This window comes from Oreochromis niloticus, linkage group LG20, assembly GCF_001858045.2.
Source record: "Oreochromis niloticus isolate F11D_XX linkage group LG20, O_niloticus_UMD_NMBU, whole genome shotgun sequence".
Lineage (NCBI taxonomy): Eukaryota > Metazoa > Chordata > Actinopteri > Cichliformes > Cichlidae > Oreochromis > Oreochromis niloticus.
The window spans coordinates 13,633,582-13,653,327 of NC_031984.2; the positions used below are offsets into that span (position 1 = coordinate 13,633,582).

The 19,746-nt window shown below is 36.4% G+C and overlaps 1 protein-coding gene across 2 annotated transcripts; it reads right to left on the reverse strand.

Moving 5' to 3' along the window:
* Window positions 1-1,407: 1,407 nt before the first annotated feature.
* cdh26.1 (cadherin 26, tandem duplicate 1) lies at window positions 1,408-19,231 on the reverse strand. 2 transcript variants are annotated; one of them, XM_005448840.3, is made up of 19 exons: window positions 19,138-19,231; window positions 14,118-14,177; window positions 13,917-14,009; window positions 13,665-13,808; window positions 13,414-13,561; window positions 13,056-13,225; window positions 12,820-12,954; window positions 12,556-12,741; window positions 12,210-12,457; window positions 8,639-8,781; window positions 8,315-8,539; window positions 7,993-8,214; window positions 7,478-7,596; window positions 7,306-7,377; window positions 6,623-6,676; window positions 3,269-3,328; window positions 2,568-2,612; window positions 2,359-2,430; window positions 1,408-2,129 (listed from the first exon to the last, which is right to left on the reverse strand). In XM_005448840.3, exons 1-19 carry the CDS (start codon window positions 19,159-19,161, stop codon window positions 1,911-1,913), a joined length of 2,439 nt encoding a protein of 812 aa, XP_005448897.3. In that variant the 5' UTR covers window positions 19,162-19,231; the 3' UTR covers window positions 1,408-1,910. The 2 variants fall into 2 exon arrangements, with proteins under 2 accessions (XP_005448897.3, XP_019205010.1); XM_019349465.1 differs by having other exon boundaries at window positions 2,359-2,433.
* Between the last annotated feature and the right edge of the window lie 515 nt (window positions 19,232-19,746).

Genomic DNA, 19,746 nt, shown 5'->3' on the forward strand with positions numbered 1-19,746 from the left:
AACAGATAAGAACTGTAATTGGACAACACCCTGCGTGGGAAGCTCATTGCCAAAACCACCCCATGAAAAAAAAACAAAGTAAAATAACTAAACAAACTGTGTTTCTAAAACAAGCAGACTTGCTTTAAAAACACAGAAACCCCCTATGGGTTCTTGTATGTACTTTAATCATACTTTAATCCAGTCATTCTCAAACTTTCCTACTGTAGAAGCTAAAAAAAAATATTCCACACCCCACAGTTTTAAGAAAAAAGTTTAGAATAATAAAAGTCAGCAAAAATGCATCAACAAGTTCAAATTTTAGTTTCCTTTTGAACCATGATCTACCACACCTCACTTACACTAGCCAGAAGAAATGGGAAAAATGAAAGTGAACTTTAAGATTCTTTACATGTCTTTAATGCCCTCATTATCGCCTCATTTGATGCCTTCACCTGTTTTTGTTTCATATTATGTTTTATTATTTATATTCCATGTTTTGTCTTTTTATGAATTCTCTCAATTCATTTGCACCTGTAATAGAGAAAGGTTCTGAAGAGGTTTTTAAGTTATGCATGTGACGCAAACATGTTCATAGATTTGTTTTGCATATTATCCTCTGTGGCTCACCTTGACTACCTACTGACATTTGTCAGTATTAAAAAAACAAGTTGAGACACTTGTGCTGAAAGAGCTATGGCTACACAGCACAACACAACAAGGCACACTGTTAAAAAGCTGTCACAAAGTTTTACAACCAAAGCTCAAAACTTGGCACAAAAGTACAGACAACCCAACTCAGTGTTACAGTGATATTTCTATACAGTGATTTTTGAAGCCACACTTTAAATAGTAGGGTTAGAGGAGCATTGTGCAATCATAAACAGAATAAATATAATTAATTCCTGTCATTAGAAAGTGTAAAAAAAAAACTTCTAGAGGGTGAAGTTTTTCATCCCAAAAACTACAATCTTTAGTTAAATTCCTAACAAAGAAAATATTTTTTACAAATATGCACGTTTGCTTTCAATTCTATACAGTTTCTGATTTTTCTATATTACTTGTAAATCACTTTAACTCAGTGCTTTTATTGTTTTAGCGTCCACATGGTGGAACAGCCCCTGGAACAAGTCTGTTACTGTTAGATCAGCTCAATCAGTCCAACCATCCAGTAAACTCAAAAAATATACCTGTATACACTTGCTCTTCTAAAAATAACATTTCATGATGTATCTTGCTTTTTTATTGTTTTTTTATTTCATTTTTATTTTCATTTTTTATTTTCAATGCCATTCATTTTATTATGTATTTTTTAAATGTGTTATTTCTGTAAAGTATTTGAAGCACTTTGTGACTGGTTTAGAGAGGTGTTACAGAAATAAAGTTTGTTATTTTTGTATCATGAAATGCAAATACGAAAACTAAACAGAGAATTAACATTTTAATGTTGTAGGATATCCAGTGTTAATTCCAGACCAGTATGTAATTCAATCATCAACAATAGGCCAAGGACATTTACAGCTTGCAGGAACAATAACCCATTATGATGAGCCCTGTGTTGTCATCAATAATCCTTTACAAAACAGTACTCTAGAAAAATATGACTAACAGGAGTCATCTCAGTTTCAACAAAAGAAGTTCTGTTAAATTTCCCAATAATACTGCCCTGACAAAGCAAACTAAAAAAACAAGAAAACACACCTAATCCCTTTCAAGTTATTACATTTCACAAACCACTAGTGCGTCACCAGCTGTGCAGTGCATTAAATCCATCTTAATGCCAACAAAATATACCTGGCTTAGGATGAATTAGATGTTATAGTCCATAATCTTTAAGTAAAAATATTAAAACGTAGTGGTGTATCATCTCTGCTCAGTCTGTATTTTAGGGAGCGAAACTTGGAATACAGTTTACATTTCAACAGTGCCTTTTAAAGCTGTATTTTCTTTTTTTTAATTGCCTCATCATACATCTGTCCCAAGGTCTTGAACTTTGGCCCCAAATCATCCAGATACTGAAAATCCTCTCCCATGTCGTGGAATGACAGTTTATCCAATGACTGACATATGCTGCCCTCTCCTTCAAAGGCATAGCTGCGGGGTTGGTATGCTGGGTGGTCAACAACATTTCCATCAACCTCGTTACATCTCTGTGGAATTTAGAAGTCAAAAATAAATGGCTTGGCTTAATTTGTAAAACAAACAAAAAACAAACATTACTCAGTATAGCGCTGAATTCCATTTGGTACAGCATGACTGCAGCCCTTCCACACATTATTGCTGTGCAGTCAGTGCAGTTTAATGAATGTGATCATCAATAAAATCAAGTGCATTATAAGCCATATACAAGGCATGCTTTGTGTGAAATAAACCTCTTACCCTGTTGATATGGTCTTCAATGCGGTCAGCCGATCGAAGGCTTAAAGAACGTTGGTAAAATGATGAGCCAGCCTGCTTACAGAGAACAGGGTTGTCAGCTTTTATTACATCATATAATGCAAATGCATAATTTTCATAGTGCTTTGTTAACATAATCACTGATTTTCAATGTTTTGTAAAATATGAAGCCACATAAGAGTACTCCTTACCCGATAGGTGTTCGTTCTGTTTGATTTCCATGTAGAGTTCGTCCTCTAAAAAAAACAAAACACATTGTTCACTGCTGACTTAAATTTACTCTGAAAATCTGTGTATATCTATCTTTTTCTTAATGCATTCTACACTGTAGCATAATATTTTAGAGATCTTTTCATACAAAATTACTTTTTAACTGCTTCAGCATCTACCCACATTAGTAATTGAGTAATTAAATACTGAACATATAATAAAATGAAGCAAAGCTGCCATCATGTGTGTTTGTTAACATAAGAGTAAATCTGTGAGTATATTTATAAATGTTGTATTTTAATATTATATTTAATATTGGCAGTATAGAATAATAATACTTGTAATCAAACATCCTCACTAACGTTTCACTTTCTTTAAAGTACTTTTTGTAGTATTTGTATATGTGTAAAAGCTAACAAGCTAGCATGAGTTAAATATTGTATCCAAAAAAAGGTAGGGCAGTATTTTTTTAACATAAGGGTTCCAGCACCCTCTTGTGGATCTAAAGCGGTAGCATGGCTATTCATCATAGATTTTACCAGTGCCTAGTACAATTCCTTTATTACAATATGATATTATTATTATTATATTATATATTAAAAAAAATTTTCGTGAAAATAAATAGGGTAAGGTAAACGGTTAAGAAGGAGACGTTGTTTTTATTACAGCCATTATTACTTACCATGCTTCTCATGCCATGGCTCCTGAAAGTGTCTTGTTGATGCATGCCTACCGACTGGAACTGTAGGAGAGACACAACAAAGCTAAATAAAAAAACCCAACAAGCCCTACTCCTTTGGTCAGATTTGTGCCTTAAAGTTAAATATTTATGCCCATAATTAGGGATATATATTGTTAGGATTGTATTCGTATGATACAGACACTGCTTATTGTTTACCTTTATTTATCTACACTTTTGTTGATGGTACAATGAACATTTTATTGTAAAATTAAAAGATTACATTGATAATAGCTGCTTTTAGACACTGACAAGTTCAGCTGGTCTTCATACTCGAGAGCTATGCTCGGCCCAACATAACCATGGGTAATACCAAGTTGTTTACCTGTGATTGGCAGGACAGCTCACACGAAGTTTAGGATATGTCAAACAAATTTGTGGTACATACTCTTGACTAGACTAGGGAGGAGTTGGCTATCCTCTATAAATGAGTTTACAAGGGTCTACAACATTTCAGGATATGTAGCAAATGCAGTCTGTCTCCATATAGATAGCTTTTTTTGTAAAACACATAAGGGGTGGATGAAAGCGGTTAAAAAAGATACTTTTCTACATGCTGCTTAATGGTCGTGGAACACATACTGTGATCCAGAACCACCTTTTTCACTTGTAAAAGGTTTGATTGTGCTCACAGTAACAAGAGTAAATGTTAATTCCCTAAAAATGTTCTCTTTCAGTTCATCAGTTTGTCTTCATTGCGGCACCTCTTGTCTGTCAGCTACATGCCAGTGAGTGTCAGAGAAGACCAGTGTTGGGCAAGTTACTTTGAAAGAGTAATTAATTATAGTTACTAGTTACTCCTTCAAAAAAGTAACTGAGTTAGTAACTGAGTTAGAATATTCTAAAAGTAATTAATTACCTGAAAAGTAACTATTGCGTTACTTTAAAAAAAACGTTTAACCCTCTGGGGTCCAGGGTATAATTGGCCATTTTTAACTACTTTTGATGTTTCCTCTACATTTCACCTTTAAAAACTATTTACTTTGCCTTGTTTGCTATAATCCTTTTCAGCACAACCTCATGTGTCTGAATTTACGGTTATATTTTCATTTTGACATACTGTATTAACACAATTGATCTAAAATCACACACAAAACATAAAATCAGAGCAGAAAAAGTTATATTTTTTACTGTAACAACCACAAACATGTTTAATGAATCATATTTCATAACTTTAAATGCAAATATAAATCGTCAATTTTAAAATCCTATGCACAAGTTTTGCAAACAACAAAGTTATGGTATATATTACCTTGATTTTTTAAATAACCATTTCAAACTATTTACAGAACAATCAGCTGTTCTTTATTCAATAAGATGCCACACAAATTATTTGTGCCACTCCAAAAAATAATTTCTGTCCACTATAAAGGAGAACATCACAGCCTGATACCTGCAGGTCTGACAGCAGCAGGTGTATCACTCCTGTTTCTGCCTGGAGACAGCAGTCGCCTCATTTTTCTGACACACAACACAAAACTATCCCCAACACTACACACTAACTACACAAGACAACACATTAACTACACACTCCAAACACGCTAAACGTCACAAATCTCACATCTCAAAACTCGCTCTCTCTCTCTCTCTCTCTCTCTCTGTCACTCCTAAAACTTCCCCTGTTTTGTTTTTCCTGGGGGGGGGTTGGTCATAAGCAGAGAGTGCTTGCTAGCGCTGTCCTTAGACAGTAAACGTGACGAAACTATTGAGGAAAAAACATGGCGTATATATTGTTTATCATGACTCTGGTTTTACGTGGCCTATCAACACAATTTAAAAACTGGTATATATCACCTTGTTGCTTTGTCTTTAAGTGGTCATGTGATTGGCTTACCACGACTACTTTATTCTTCCTCAGTCAAACAGCGGCACCCATGTGATTGTTTTGCCCCCTTAGCTCCAGGTGTTGTGCTAGACAGTGATTGTGATTACCATCCGCGGGAGCGCGCGCAGCTGCTTAAAGCTGTAGCGTCCAGATTACTTACGTAGTCAGCTACTTCCGTGCAACTGATATAAGATGAGGTAAGATGAACACAACTTCAACCGTCTGTTTGTTGAAAAATAGTAACAGACCGCATTTTCTTGTTAGTAACTGTAACGGCGTTGTAACAATAGGAATAGTAATTAGTTAGATTACTTGTTACTGAAAAAAAGTAACACCGTTAGTAACGCCGTTACTTGTAACGCCGTTATTCCCATCACTGGAGAAGACACTCTATTCTTTCTATATGATATAGACATATATATATATGATATAGATATATCATGTGTTCTATTCTCACATGATGTTCTTCACTCGGCAGGTTCCAGGCTGTCTAATTCAAACATATGCTAGTCACTCACATCTGTTTTATTATACGAATGAAATGGTTTTCATTGCCTTAACTTGCATTCAAGACTGAGTTTGATTTGTCTGTCAGATCTCCAGTGAGAGCCACGTTTAAGACAAGAGACTACAGTAGACACGTTTTTTTCTGATATAATTCTGATCCAGTGAAAAAAAACTACTTATAACTATTAAAATGTCCCTGTTTATTAAAGCCACTGAAGAGTACTGCTTAGCTGCTGGGTGTTTGTTTTCTATTTAGAGAACTAAAAAAAACAAAAAATAAAAAATACACTGTTCACTTCAAGATTATTGTTTCAATTCTTATTCAACATTCCACTCACTTCAAGTAAATAAGCAATTGTATACTGAACATATGATAAAGTGCATATATTATATAATTTAAAAAATATAATAAAATATTGGCAGAGTATAGTCAAACATCCTCTACTTTTAACTTCACTTTTTTCATACATACATGACTCTTCCCACCCATTGTACAACTCATTTCAACTCCTACTTCTAACCATTTAAAGAAGTGTTTAGAATTGATGCTTGTTCTGAGTTTATGAGATATTTTGTGCTAGAGAAAAAATTTGAATGCTTTTGGAAAGAAGAGAAGATGAGCTTTATTTTTGGTGTATCACGGTAGAATAAAACAATTACAAAGCACTGCTGTCTGGAGACAAACAGAAAAGTGAGCTCTGCATACTAGATTTTACCATGTGCATTTTACCATAATTGCTCAACCTTTTTGGACCTTTTTGGGCAATAGCAGAAATTCAAAAGCTTTATCATCAGGGAGCAATAAGTAATTTTGTCAAGGGACTTGTAATTGATGCTATACTGTAGGACCAAGCAGTCTGACACAAGAATCTGTTTAATAATGGTCCTCAGTACCCATCCCAAAGCTTAATTATCATGTACACTTAAAATAAACAAAAGAAAATATTTTAAAAAGCTTTACTCACCATGGTAGACACTGAGCTGTTGTACCTATTTATGTCATATGGTCCTGTATCAATCTGGGATAGATAATTGAGCAGAAGAGGTTAATTAATCATTGAATTCAGAAAATTTTCAAGTTTTATAAATTTTTTTTTAATTTGAATTACTTTTCAATTAAAAACATTTCAACAGATTTGAAAATGAAAATGTATTTCCGAATAATAAAACTTAATGCTTTCTTAAATGCTCACAAACTTCCCAAAACTGTACATTCATTGGTACAGAAATCAGTTCCTACTTGTAGCTTACACTTAAAGACCACCATAGAGCTTCACAACTTAATGCAGCAAATATGATCAGTTCATCTAAAAATGAAGAAGCTGTTCCAACTTGTCGACTTTATAATGTGCTCACACTTTCTAAACGTTTACCTTGCGGACTGTATGCAAACCTTTTCCTATAGCTGTATACACAGCATACATCATAACCACTGCCTTACGTACCTGTCTGTCATCAAAGAAAAATACGATAACAACTGGATTATAGCTGCCTTTCATTTTAAGCAGGATTAACTGACACATTTTGGCTTCTCTCCTGACGGCTTTAACTACACCATGAATGTTTCCAAAATGGCACAACTGATGTCTCTTTTGGAAAAAAAAACACCAAAAAAGAAAAAAAGTGCCAGAGTTGTGAGGATGATCACCTGCATATTATCCATCTGGCCATCTGTCGCTGCCATATTATCTACTTGTGACTGGAAGAAATTGGGCTCGGTCTGAAGGAAAGAGAGAGTATTAAAAAACATGTTTTGCTTGGTGGAGAAATATAGCACATCATTGTCTTGAATTTACACACACAGAACATGACAAACCCACCGTGCATGGAGAGCTCCCTCCTTCTTGATTGTACTGGATTAGAGTCTGATTGCCCTCATCTTTTGGCAAAAACTCAATCTTATCTGGTGCAAACTTGCAGAATATTGCAATTAAAAGCACTGCAGACACACAAGAAACAAATGCTAAGAACACAGTGTGCAGCTTGTCTTTTTGTTTATTGAACTGTCATTGCCATGGGTACCAGAAGGTCTCCTAAGTAGGACATTAAAGTTGGTTGGGAAAGCAAAAGAGACTCTTCTTCCTTATGAACAACAGATGTGACTGTGGTTCTACTAAGGAGCTTCTAAAAGTGTAACTGTCTGATTGGGGTATTCCTAAAAATTAAAGCATTTCTTACAGTGAAACTGAAATTGAAAACAAAAATGTTTTGCGATCAACACCTGTGTATTAATGCTAATACAGAATTTTTTTTACCTTCAAAAACACAGGAGACTATTATCTTATTAGAATTTATAATAGTTCAGCTTTATCTTCTCACTGATTTTAATACTCACATAAAAATGCAAGCAATCCTGCTATAAGCAACCCAATGCCAGCTGGTCCAAGTCGGGTTGAAAGCGGCTCTCTACCGCGACAAACATCATTTTCGTCACATTGACACACAGTCAATTGCAGAGTGTCATGTCCAGCTATGCCCTGCTGGTCCATAATCACCAGGGGAATGGAATAGTTAAGATAAGGAAGTGTCTTCTGGCTAACAAGAGATACTTCCTCACCTGTGTGGCATGAGAAAACAGAGTCAGGGTTTGTGGCTTTTTCCCAGAAATGTTTGTTTAATATAGAAATGAGTGTTAACATCTATGTAAATGTACCAACCATAGTCAGGTTCTATTTTCCACTGTTGCTTTAGTGTTTCATCCCCCAGAGAAAAGTGGAAGGGTCCACTGTAAGGATCGGCATCTAGGTCCTTTGCACGCACCTTGACCTTGTTAACCTTGTTTCCACACATGACAGCGCTGTTGTTGACCAGCTTAGGAGTATTGTCATTGATGTCCGCCAGGTGGATATTGACAGTGCATGTGCTCGTGGCTGGAGGTTTACCTGCAACACAGCAAAACAGAAAAACTTTGATTAATTATTTCAAGCATTTCTTTAGGAAACTATGCAGGTTATTTTAACTTTAATAGAGCTTCTGCGTACCGTCATCTATGGCAGCTATGACAACTCTGTAAATGTTCTTATCAACAAATCGTGACTCTCTGTCCATCCTCTTAGTTGATTTGATTACTCCTGTTTTACTATCAATCGCCACCCAGTCAGCTGGATCATCTAGGAGCACATACCTAAAGAGAAATCAGAGAATGGACCTGAACATATTAGGTGAAAATGCAAAATTATAGCTTGTGGAAACTAAAGTAGGGGCTTGTTTATGTAAAGAAATGCAAAGGGTGTTGGTACATTTGAGGCAAAGAATGTAACAAATAAATGTTTGTGTTATATATAATAATACTTATGCTGTGAAGAAATTGTGTTCTTTTGTTTATCAGTGTGATAAAGAGTGGCAACAACTGGCACATAATTATGTAGCTGTGAAAATCAAATTCAGTCAACTGACCCAACCCACTATGTCAAGAAACGTCATTGCTGAAGAGAATCGGTCCACTTGGGGTTAGGGGACGGTGATCAATCGAATATAAAAGGTATCATGAATTTTTTTTTTTACATACAATAGTTAAAATGGCTTTATCATAGCATTAGGATTGAAATGATTAAATGAAACAGTTTTTTTTTGAATGATTTTTATATACACGTTGCATGTGCTCATTAAAGTGTTGCCGCTCCGTCTTTTTGAGGGTCGGAAACTTCATTCAGCGTCAGTGGCGGAGCGGGGGGGGGGCTTACTGGGCTTAAGCCCGGGTTGTTTTTCAGAAGCCCGGGGTCTTTTGGAGTGTAATTTTTTCATAGTTAGATGCCTGGCTGACAACTGTATAAAACAAAAACTACACACAATATTCGAAGCACATAGTGCACACTGTGGGAATTTACGACTGTGCGTAAATGCCCCCTAATATTGGTATGATCCGAGCTCACACACTAAGCGACTGAGCGAGGGGGCGGGGGGAGCTGCTGCCTGCGAGTGCGCTGCTGGAGAAGCGCAGCCAGGCAGACAGAGGAGAACTGAAGTTCGACCAGGTACCAAAGCAAATCATTCGTACTGTACAAATAATGTAAATATGACGGTGTATCACGAAAGATTGATATCAAACTGATCACTTGACCCATATCACGTTACTTGCTCTTCAAGTGAATCAACAAATGGCAAAATGATAAGCCGAACAACAATGCTGTTTCTTTAGAGAGTCTTAGCTTACATGTATGTTTATTTCATATTTTCAGTTGTTTCCCTCCACATTTTTTTACTGTACAACATCAATTTAGAGTAAACTTGTTTTGTTTTGGTTAAATAAATATTGAAATATCTTTTGAATTAGTTAAATGTCAGAATAAAGAGAGACAGAGCTGTCTAATTTTTATCACTTTCATCAAATTTAGGAGTACATATACACTAAGTTTATTGTTAATTAATAAGAAAACTCCAGACGATTCCATTCTGAGCCTAAGAAGCTTCTGATAGGTTATTAGAGTCCATGTGAGTAAATTGGTGGCACACCTGTGGATGCATATAAGGCAAAACACAGAGCCTGTTTCTTTGAAGTGGGAAAATCAAGAGATGTCAACCAAAACACCAGGAAAAGAACTGTGGAGCTCCATAAGTGTGGCTCAATTTTGAATACAATTTGGTGCCATTTACAATTAAGAAATACAGATAGTTTCTCTCTTTACTCTTAAAGTTAACAAATATGTTTTTTATATTTATCAATCTAAAAAAAAATAAACATTTGGTCTGATTTGATGATACAATTAAAGAAGTGTTTGTGTTTTTATCTGAAGAGTATGTAAATATCTGGTTTCCACTGTATATTTGATGATGTTGGTGTTTGATTTGATTGTCAGCACAAAGAGGGAGAGAGAGGAACAGAGAGGGAGAGAGAGGAACAGAGAGGGAGATGGAGAATGAGGACAGAGCAGAGATGGAACAAGAGCCAGGTGAGACACACATGTTAGTCAAATGGTTGTTTACCAAAAGTATCACCGTATCATAGGTACTCATGTATCTCGTACCTAGTGTTTCTTTTTAAGTTTGTTTTTTTTTCAAATTCTGTATTTATTAAGTTATGCAGGCTTGTTTGCACAACAAGGCTAAATAATTATATAAACTTTTCTCAATCTAAATAGTGTACTTTGGTAGAATTAAAAAATAAGTGTAGTGCATGTCTATGATGATTTTTAGTGCTACTATCATCTAGTTCTGATTCTGGTTCTGTCTTGGTTAAATCCTAAGTTGTCCTGATTTTGAACTGTTGTAGTCCTGTTTTAGTTCTGGGTCTGGTTGAATTGGGTTTTAGTCCCCGTGTCTTGATACAGCCCTGATTTTGTTCTGCCTTGCTCCTTAATGAAAAAACTAGTTTAAGGTGTCCTGCATTTGTGATATATACCCCCCCCCCCACCCAATCACACATGCATACTACCCTTTAGGGCTAAGTCCCGGGTGAATCAAATGTCTGCCTCCACCTCTGTTCAGCATTATGACTGAATTGAAATATTGGCATTGACGTACAGTGCAGAGGGGTCTTTTGCAGCATGCTAACACATCACTCCAGTTATCAATCAGCAGGGTATTTTTTTGGGCCAAGGGAATCCAAACAGAATGTCCCACACGGAGATAATAAATAGAATCGGTAGGATAATATTAAAAATCAACAATAGGCAGGGAGGTGTATTCTCTATTCTGTCTCTCTTATTACAGGAAGAGGAGTAGGACGTAAACGGAGCGAAGACTCGAAGGGAGACAGCAGGACTGCCAGGTTGCTTCCGGAAGAAGATAGTCATAATAAAATGTGCTATTGCTGGGGTATTTAACTGTATGACCCGATCCAGGGTCATCTTCTGTGTGAAGACAGATGGTTGATTTCACAAAGAGGTCCAGCGCTGTAACTTGTAATTTCAACTGCTGAAGGAAATTAAATATTTTTAAACAACAGATATTTCTCCTGTACTTCCTTCGGAAAAAACTGAACACCACCGTAACTATGGAGTATAAATTGCCATGGCAATAATAAGCTGTCTGCATGTAATTTACTGTGAGTTTTTTTTCTCCCACATGCTGCGAATGCATTATTAATCCCCCTCTCCCAACTGGAAAATCTCCTACCTGGCACACTGCAGTGAGCATGCATGTTTATATACTACCAGATATGGAAAAATATAGCGACATTTGGAGTTTCAGATGACTGAGGGAATGAGACTGGCTGTCGTTTGGATTTCACAAGGAGGATGTCGAACAAAATGCAGTACATTTGTAAAACTATTGCTGTAAAAGGTAGCAGTACCATGAATTTATTCCACCAGCTGAAGAGTAATCCACTGTAAAATTAGGGAATGTTTTAAACTCTGCATGTCAACATCTTCCCAAACACCAAAGAAAACGTCAAAGAAACCAGATTAGAGACTGTTCTTGGTCAGTGGTTTTTAAAGTCATTATCTACACTTTTATCTAATTTGAGGTCATCACACTTAGAAATGTAGAAACTTGTTTAACACAGCATCGAAGCAAAATAAAAAGCTATTCTATTCTATTCTAAAAATATTTGTGTCATGGATTTTTTTTTATCATTGAGTTGTTCTAAGAAGAAGCTTGTAGACACCCTACCTGGTAACATTAGAGTCAACGTCCTGAACCTTTGGCTTGAACAGCACCATTCCTGGCTCCGCTTCCTCCTTCAAGTATGTGTCGTCTATAGCTTTTTCAAACTCTGGTGGATCATTGGTATCAATCTTTTTTAGAGTGATATTTGCTCTATCTGTAGGTGGATTTGTGCCAGCACAAACAAATATGTCTTCAATGTTCTTTACTTCAATCTGCAGGTTTATTGAAGTTGTCCGTTCATAATTTTTTTTCTGAAAAACACACAGACACACACAAAAAAATGCAGTTTTTATTATTTTTTATAATAAAAGATTATTGGACTTTATCTGAGTAAGAAAAGCAGAATTACCTTGACAATACTCAGGACACCCTCATTTGTTTCTGGATCAGTTTCAATTTTGTAGGTTCCTTCTTCATTCCCTGCAATTATGGAGTACTTGGCACGCCATGCATCAGTGTTAGGAGTATCTTTATCGTCCACAGCAACTCTCAAAAAGTTATCAATGATGCCCATTTCTTCTGCTTCACCGTAGTACTAAAAGGGAGAAAAAAAATTTAAGTTTAACATGTCTTACCCTTGACTAGCGCCTTTAGTAGATAAAATAAGCCTTACCTGTTTCTTCTTGAATGTTGGTTGGTGAGTGTTTGCATCAATAATGTTCAGGTTAACAACAGCAGTAGAGGACAGAGCGCTTGGCTTCGTTCCATGATCTTTTGCTTGTAAGATGATTTTATAATGATTTACTTTCTGAAACATATAATAAATATTTGTCATATTTGCAAAGTCACCATGTGTGCATTTGCATGTACATTTAATTTTCTTAGTGAGAATATCTCAATGAATCTCACATCGTAGTTAAAACATCCTTTCAAGATGAGTCGGGCCAGTCCTCCTTCATCTTGCTGCACAGCAATTTGGGGCTCTTTTGGATACTGTGAAACCATCGTGATGCTGAATAAAGAGTTGGGTGTGTTTTCCTTATCTATGTCTGTGACCACCAGGGTAACTGGCAAAAACCCTTTAAAAAGTTGGGTAAAGACAAACAAGGAGAGTTGGAGAGTAAATGTGGGATAAAGAAAATGTTTTCAGTCAGGAAAAGTTAACTATTGATGTATGTAGTATGATTATTTATTTTTTTACACATTTATTTTATTGTTTAAGACCCTGTCACTGTAGACAGAGTTATTTGCAAAACAGCATACTCACCTGCTTGTATATTTTCCTTTACATCAACTGTTACTTCAGGAAGAGAGAACCTGGGTGGATTATCATTTATGTCTTGTATTTCAACATCAAATGCTAGTTCGCGGTCTAGTTTTTCACCTGTATTTCTGTCCAAGACATCAAAGTTAATCTGTGGATAAAAAATACTCAAATAAAACATTTTGAATCCGTTAAAAGCATCAATATCAGTTGTGTTTATTATCAGATGAATTTATATTCCAGTATTAGCTCACATGATAAAGGGGCTTTTCCTCCCTGTCCACTTTTTTATGTGCATAGACGGCTCCGGTGCTTTCATTGATGGTAAACACGTCCGGCACACCTTCACCACTTACAAGGAACCTAAAGGCTTTCCCCTGAATCTTGTCATTATACATCTAGTCAAGATACAATAAGGATGTTAGTTTTTGAATATTAGATTTGTCCATAGTGACCTGTCATATCATTTATTAGTATCAGTAATTTATTTTATATAATTTCCTTACCTGTGAAATCTCTATGGGGTACCGTGCGTCCTTTTCTTCTTCTAATTCAATTGTAGATAAGACCCATCTTCTTTTGGAACGCACCAGGAGATCCTGATAAGGCCAAAATATGGACCAAACTTTACAACAGCTTTATTTTCTACAGAAAGTTATTTTACAAAAATAGCCTTAACAAACAGATAAAGTAAAAATAATGTTTACCTTTTTGGAAGGGCTGCTGTACTTGCTACCATAACAATCTGCCACGGCTGCTGCAGCAACCTACATGCAACAGGAAAATATTGCTGTGAGATTCAGTTGCTGTAGCAAACTTCAGTGTGCACTGGGACAGAAACTATCAGGTCTCCCTTCTATCACAAAACAAATATACACAGGAGTCCCTTCACACATATGGGGAAGTCAGTTTCTAGTTAAAATTAATCTGCATGTTCATAAGAAAAACAGAATCATTTGTGTACAAGTATTGGAGAAGGAACTCATGATGAATTTGTCAGTGAATAATAAGATGTTGATTTTTCATGACAGCCTGCTGAGTCATACAAATTAACAGTAATGTGCGCGTAGTGATAATTATTTAATTAACTCCCGCAATTCTAACATGATTCATGAAGTATAATTACAGTGAACTGATGATTTTCAGGTGAACATTGTGTAACTGCGGGCCATAAGTGACCTGGAATGAAACCTCATCTCTTCTTTCTTGCTCTCTCTCCCCCTGCCTTTACAGACTTCCTCTGCTCAAAAGCCATCGCTAAGTTACTGTTAAGGGCACATATAGACAGCTAAAATAGTAAATAAACCATTAACTTGAGGGTGAAAGGACTAGCACAAACAGCAGTCCCAGTGCTTAATGTTAACAGTTTTAATCCTAAAGTTAAGACTGGTCAAAACAGGTTAATGATAAGGAGAACCTATGGTCCTATGTCGGGACATGCGGAGATCTTCACACACAAAATAAATATCGCCAGAGGTGGGAAGTAACGAAGTACAAATACAGGTATCTGTACTTTACTTGAGTAGTTTTTTTCTGACTACTTTTTACTTTTGCCGCACACTTTTTAAACAAGTGTCTATACTTTCTACTAGGGCTGGGCGATATGACCCAAAATTCATATCTCTATATTTTTTAGCTGGATGGCGATATAAGATATATATCTCGATATTTTTTTTAAAGCCATAAAGTAAAAACAAACAGAGAGTTCTTAGTCAAAGCTGTGTCCCAGATGTCACACAGGCACTTTTATTAACATACAGCGCAGATGTACATGAAAAAATTAATCAAAAATAAATTATGAGCATTTATTAAATAATGATGCTCCATAAATAAAAGAAAACAATGTTGTTTTTCTGCATAACAAAGAGCTCACAATTGTGCAGTCAAAATGTAAACTAAAAGACGCTGCGCATAATAACAAAGACAGATTTCACAGCTGCTCTATTCCCAAGTTCTGCTGCGTGAGCCTTGAGTTTGAAATCCGCTTAGTAACCATGTCTCTTAACAGGTGCCATTTATGGTCCTTATACACACACAATACGGTAATATTACGTTGAAGCAGAGTACATATCACTCCGCGAGGCTCCTCGGTAGCCGTAATGCTCCGACAATCCATCAAGCAGTGCAGCTCTGTAGCTTACCAAAGTCGTACCAAAACATTTTTTGACAGATTGCTGAGCGCCGTGTATCACATAAAATCGGTTCGCGGTCAGTAAGCACAACCAGATTTCATACATAAAGCGCGCTGTCAACTTTTGAGAAAATGAAAAGATTTTAGGCCGTGCAGCCCCTGTGGTAGTGATGTGCGATACCACTGATTTTCTTTCCGATCTGATACCAAGTAATATTCAGCGTGGTATCGACGATACTGATCCGATACCGATACTCTGTACAAAAACTTATTTTATTTATTGTATCTCAAATTATAGCGTCATAATGATTACAGGACATCAGATTACTTGTTCTTATCACTTAATAATGCAGAGTTCATCATATAGAAATAAAAAAACTGAAGTTGTGCGCTATTTGAACACCTTGCCTGCCTGCAGCACTAAAGGACTCTGTGAGAGACGTCTGTCTCGCCCTAGCAGCACCTGTCCTTGTCCTCCTCTACAGTTCGTCTCAACATAAGCTCGTCATATTCTGTGATATGATTTACTCTGAGGTGTTTGACAAGGTTAGTGATGTTGCCACAACCATACATGCCAACCCTCCCGATTTTTCCAGGAGAATCCCAAATTTCAGTGCCCCTCCCTAAAATCTCCCGGAGCCACCATTCTCCCGAATTTCTCCCGATTTTCCACCCGGACAACAAAATTGAAAAACCATATCGCAGAATTCATAGCGCGGCCCAGCCAATTCCAGTTTCCAACAATGGCGGCAGCTACTTAGTTTTAATATTACTCTTATTTCTCTTTCTGGGTCGCAAAACAACTTTTAACATATTTTCAGGTGAGAATGTAGCTGTGTAAACGTCAAATATCTGAGCCAATCGACACATCGTTTTCAAACCCCCGCGGTCTTTCACTACTCGGGTTAAACATGATATATAAGTCATTTTGATAAATTAAAAATGTTATTGTTCGGCTTTTTCAGTGTTTTATTTGTTCGTGAGTAAATCGGTTTGGCTGAGATTAAAGTTATTAGATTAGATTAAATTAAATTTTAACTTTATTAATCCCTCGGGAGGGTTCCTCCGGGGTTTTCACATGGCTGAATAAACGTCAAACAGAAAACTGATTAAACAGAAGTGTGAGACGGTCGAGAGTTTACGCCAGCGCCCGGTTATATTTTAGACAGCAAGGAGCAGACAGCAGAGTTTCACTCCACCCAGGGATCTCGTGACGTACTACCCTGCTTTCTTTAGACCGCGAAACCGCCGGGTCCTCAGGTGGAAGCAGCCTCTGAATTTGGACACCCACGCTGTTTCCGGGCCGGCCAATAATAACGGTGACATTTAACGATAATAAAAGAGAGGCAAACTTGCCGCTCCACAAGTATAATTATAATGTAAGATAGACTATATCGATATAAACAATATTGTCACCTCTTATATCTCGTATAAAAATATATCGATATTTTTAAAAAACTCGATATATCGCTCAGCCCTACTTTCTACTCCTTACATTTTCAAAACAGCTTTAACGCATTTGGGTGGGTTATTATTTTGTCTCTGTGACCCTTAAAACATCAAACCGATTTGACCCTAAACAAAAACACGTGAGTGGCAGTCCCGTTCATGCATTAATCACTAGAGGATGTTGCATAAAAAGAGATGACGTGTACCAAATTTATGGGTTAAAAGTGGACTGGTGCTTTTTTTTGTTTGCCACAACACCGGAACAACTGCAGATGTACAGAAGTTGTGTTTGTGGTACTTTGGCATCTAGCTAGTCCTACAGAAGAGGAGTGAATATAGGGGTAGTGATTTTTGTGTTTTGTGTCTTTGTTGGTTGCTCTAATGTGTTTAACATATCTACAAATGAATACTGACATTACTTTTATAGAGAATAAACGTGACCTTGGTTATTGCAGCCTGTAGAAACTATTACACAGCCTCACCATATGGCTTGGAACAAATGACATTTTTCGTTATTAGTTTAGTTTAGGTTGTTCATGATGCTTATTTTCACCAGGGATCACATACAAAAACAGATGTCTCATATATGGCAGCATCTGAAAAGGGACTCAAACCAACAACTTGCAGATTACTAGTAAGGTGCACCAACCTCTGGTCTTCATCTTGTTCAGGTTATTGTGTAACTGTGATAGTTGCACACGTTGCCCACCCTAGCACACAACCATGAGCCCCGAAAGTGTATAAATCCCCAACAGCTCTGCTACAGATAATGGCACAATACACAGTATTTTACTGAGAGATGACAGGAACTGTTGGGTGGAGCTGGCAAGAGGGGAGCTCTAGGGTCACCGCATACTACCTTGACCAAAGCCTTTTTAAATGAGGTTCTACTTATATATATCTATATCTATATATATCTGTATCTATCTATCTATCTATCTATCTATCTATCTATCTATTGATATATAATCAAAAGTTTAAGAGCACTTGAAAAATGGCAAAAAAATCATATGTTGCCTGGTTGGATCTTAACAAGGTTCCAAGCAGAGCTTCAACATGCCAGAAGAAGAAATGGGAGTGAGACAAAACATTTTTTTGAGTATGCAATTTATTAAAAAAACACTCCCATTTCTTCTTGTTGCATGTTGAAGCTCTGCTTGGAACCTTGTTAAGATCCAGCCATGCAATTTTTTGTTGTTGCAAGTGGTCTTAAACTTTTGATTAGGACTCTATATTTAGGTTTTGTGCATAGTTTTTATTTATATATACTTTTATCCACATTCATCTTAAAGCTTAAAGTGCTTCTGTAAGTTTCATATAAAATGAATATGTGAAGAGTGTGCTTAAACCTTTGCTACAGTATGAAACATTGTGCTTTATTTTAAAAGATTTGGCTCCCTCAAATACAAAACACGGAAAACCATTCTAACAAAGTATCCAAAATTTGTTGAAGCCATATATATCAATATTTTCTGGATTTTCTTTCCGAATGAAGAATAGCAATCATCTCACAAACATGCAGTTTTATAGCATTTAGTTTATCAAGTGCAGATGACAGGACATATATTATGTTATTAGCTACTAAATAAAATAGTGAATAAGTAAATGAGCTTCAGACAATAATAGGAGAAGGTCTGTAAGCTAGTACATATATTATGATGAAACAACCCGGGAGTGAGCATATAGGTGTGTGAGCAAATAACTTCCTGATTGATTGTCTTTCCCACAACAGAAACTAAATATACTGCAAAGTAAATTCAAACACCTAGAGCACCTGAGCACCTAAAGGCTTATTCACCTAATACATTGTGTTAAAGTTCATAGTCCACAAGCTGTAACAACTGCATAGAACAAGTTCTGCTTGCGTTGCTCATCTATCTACCTGCTGTTGTGAACGGATCTGAAATTATACATTAACAGAAGCTAAATTCCTTATGCAGGTTAACGTAACCTGAAAATATCATTAGATATAAAACAAACAAACATTGCAGAAAAATTATCAAACATTGAAATTTATGTTTGTCTTCAGTGGTGAATACAATTATCTTTTTTGGGTTAAAAAATAAGAATAAGAAAAAGAATAACAATAAGAATTTATAAGAAAATCCCTTATCAATACTGAAGATAACTGAAAATGTTATGCTTACCAACAGAAAAAGGGAGATCCTCATCTTGCTCGACACTCCTTGATATCCTCTGCTGGAGTGCTCTGAGTTTCAAAAACAGCTTGACTAGGAGAGTGGGAAAGCCCTGCCCACAGCTGCTGTAGAGAGCAGATTGGCTGACTTTCCAGTCTACACAGACCTGCGTCTTCATGCTGTGCTATTTGATGTATCAGGATGCAATAAATGTAATTTTTTTTCCAGTTTTTGTGCAGGAAAAGGCCAGTTGGTGTTGTATTACATATATGCATCCCATACATGTGCCTATATAAATGTCCTTTATGAGAGAATGTATAAGCTACTGTGAGTGTTTAGTCTGTGGGTGTGCTTCGCAGCTCAGGCGTACATCCCTCCAGCTCTACAGCTCAGGTTACCGTGTTTTATTTATGCATGGCCTATATCATATGCAAATGGAGTTCGAATCCACAGATCCTTCAGCTACTAGAGTTGCTTTAAGAACCTTTTAAGCACACAGGTAAATTCGCTTCACTCATACTCAGTCACTGATATGTTACATACACAAAGTATGTGCATTCTCTACCTGCATATTTCCATAATTCCTAAATATTTAGTACTGAACCTTTGCAGTTCTTT

What these genes read in the sequence shown, in the direction of transcription:
- cdh26.1 (XM_019349465.1), bottom strand. Translation starts at nt 19,161, where the DNA reads ATGAGGATCTCCCTTTTTCTGTTG. An exon ending in AGGAAAAGCCCCTTTATCAT is followed by an intron (nt 13,562 to 13,664) that starts GTGAGCTAATAC and finishes TTTTATCCACAG; the next exon opens with ATTAACTTTGATGTCTTGGA. An exon ending in GCCAGATGGATAATATGCAG is followed by an intron (nt 6,677 to 7,305) that starts GTGATCATCCTC and finishes TATCTATCCCAG; the next exon opens with ATTGATACAGGACCATATGA.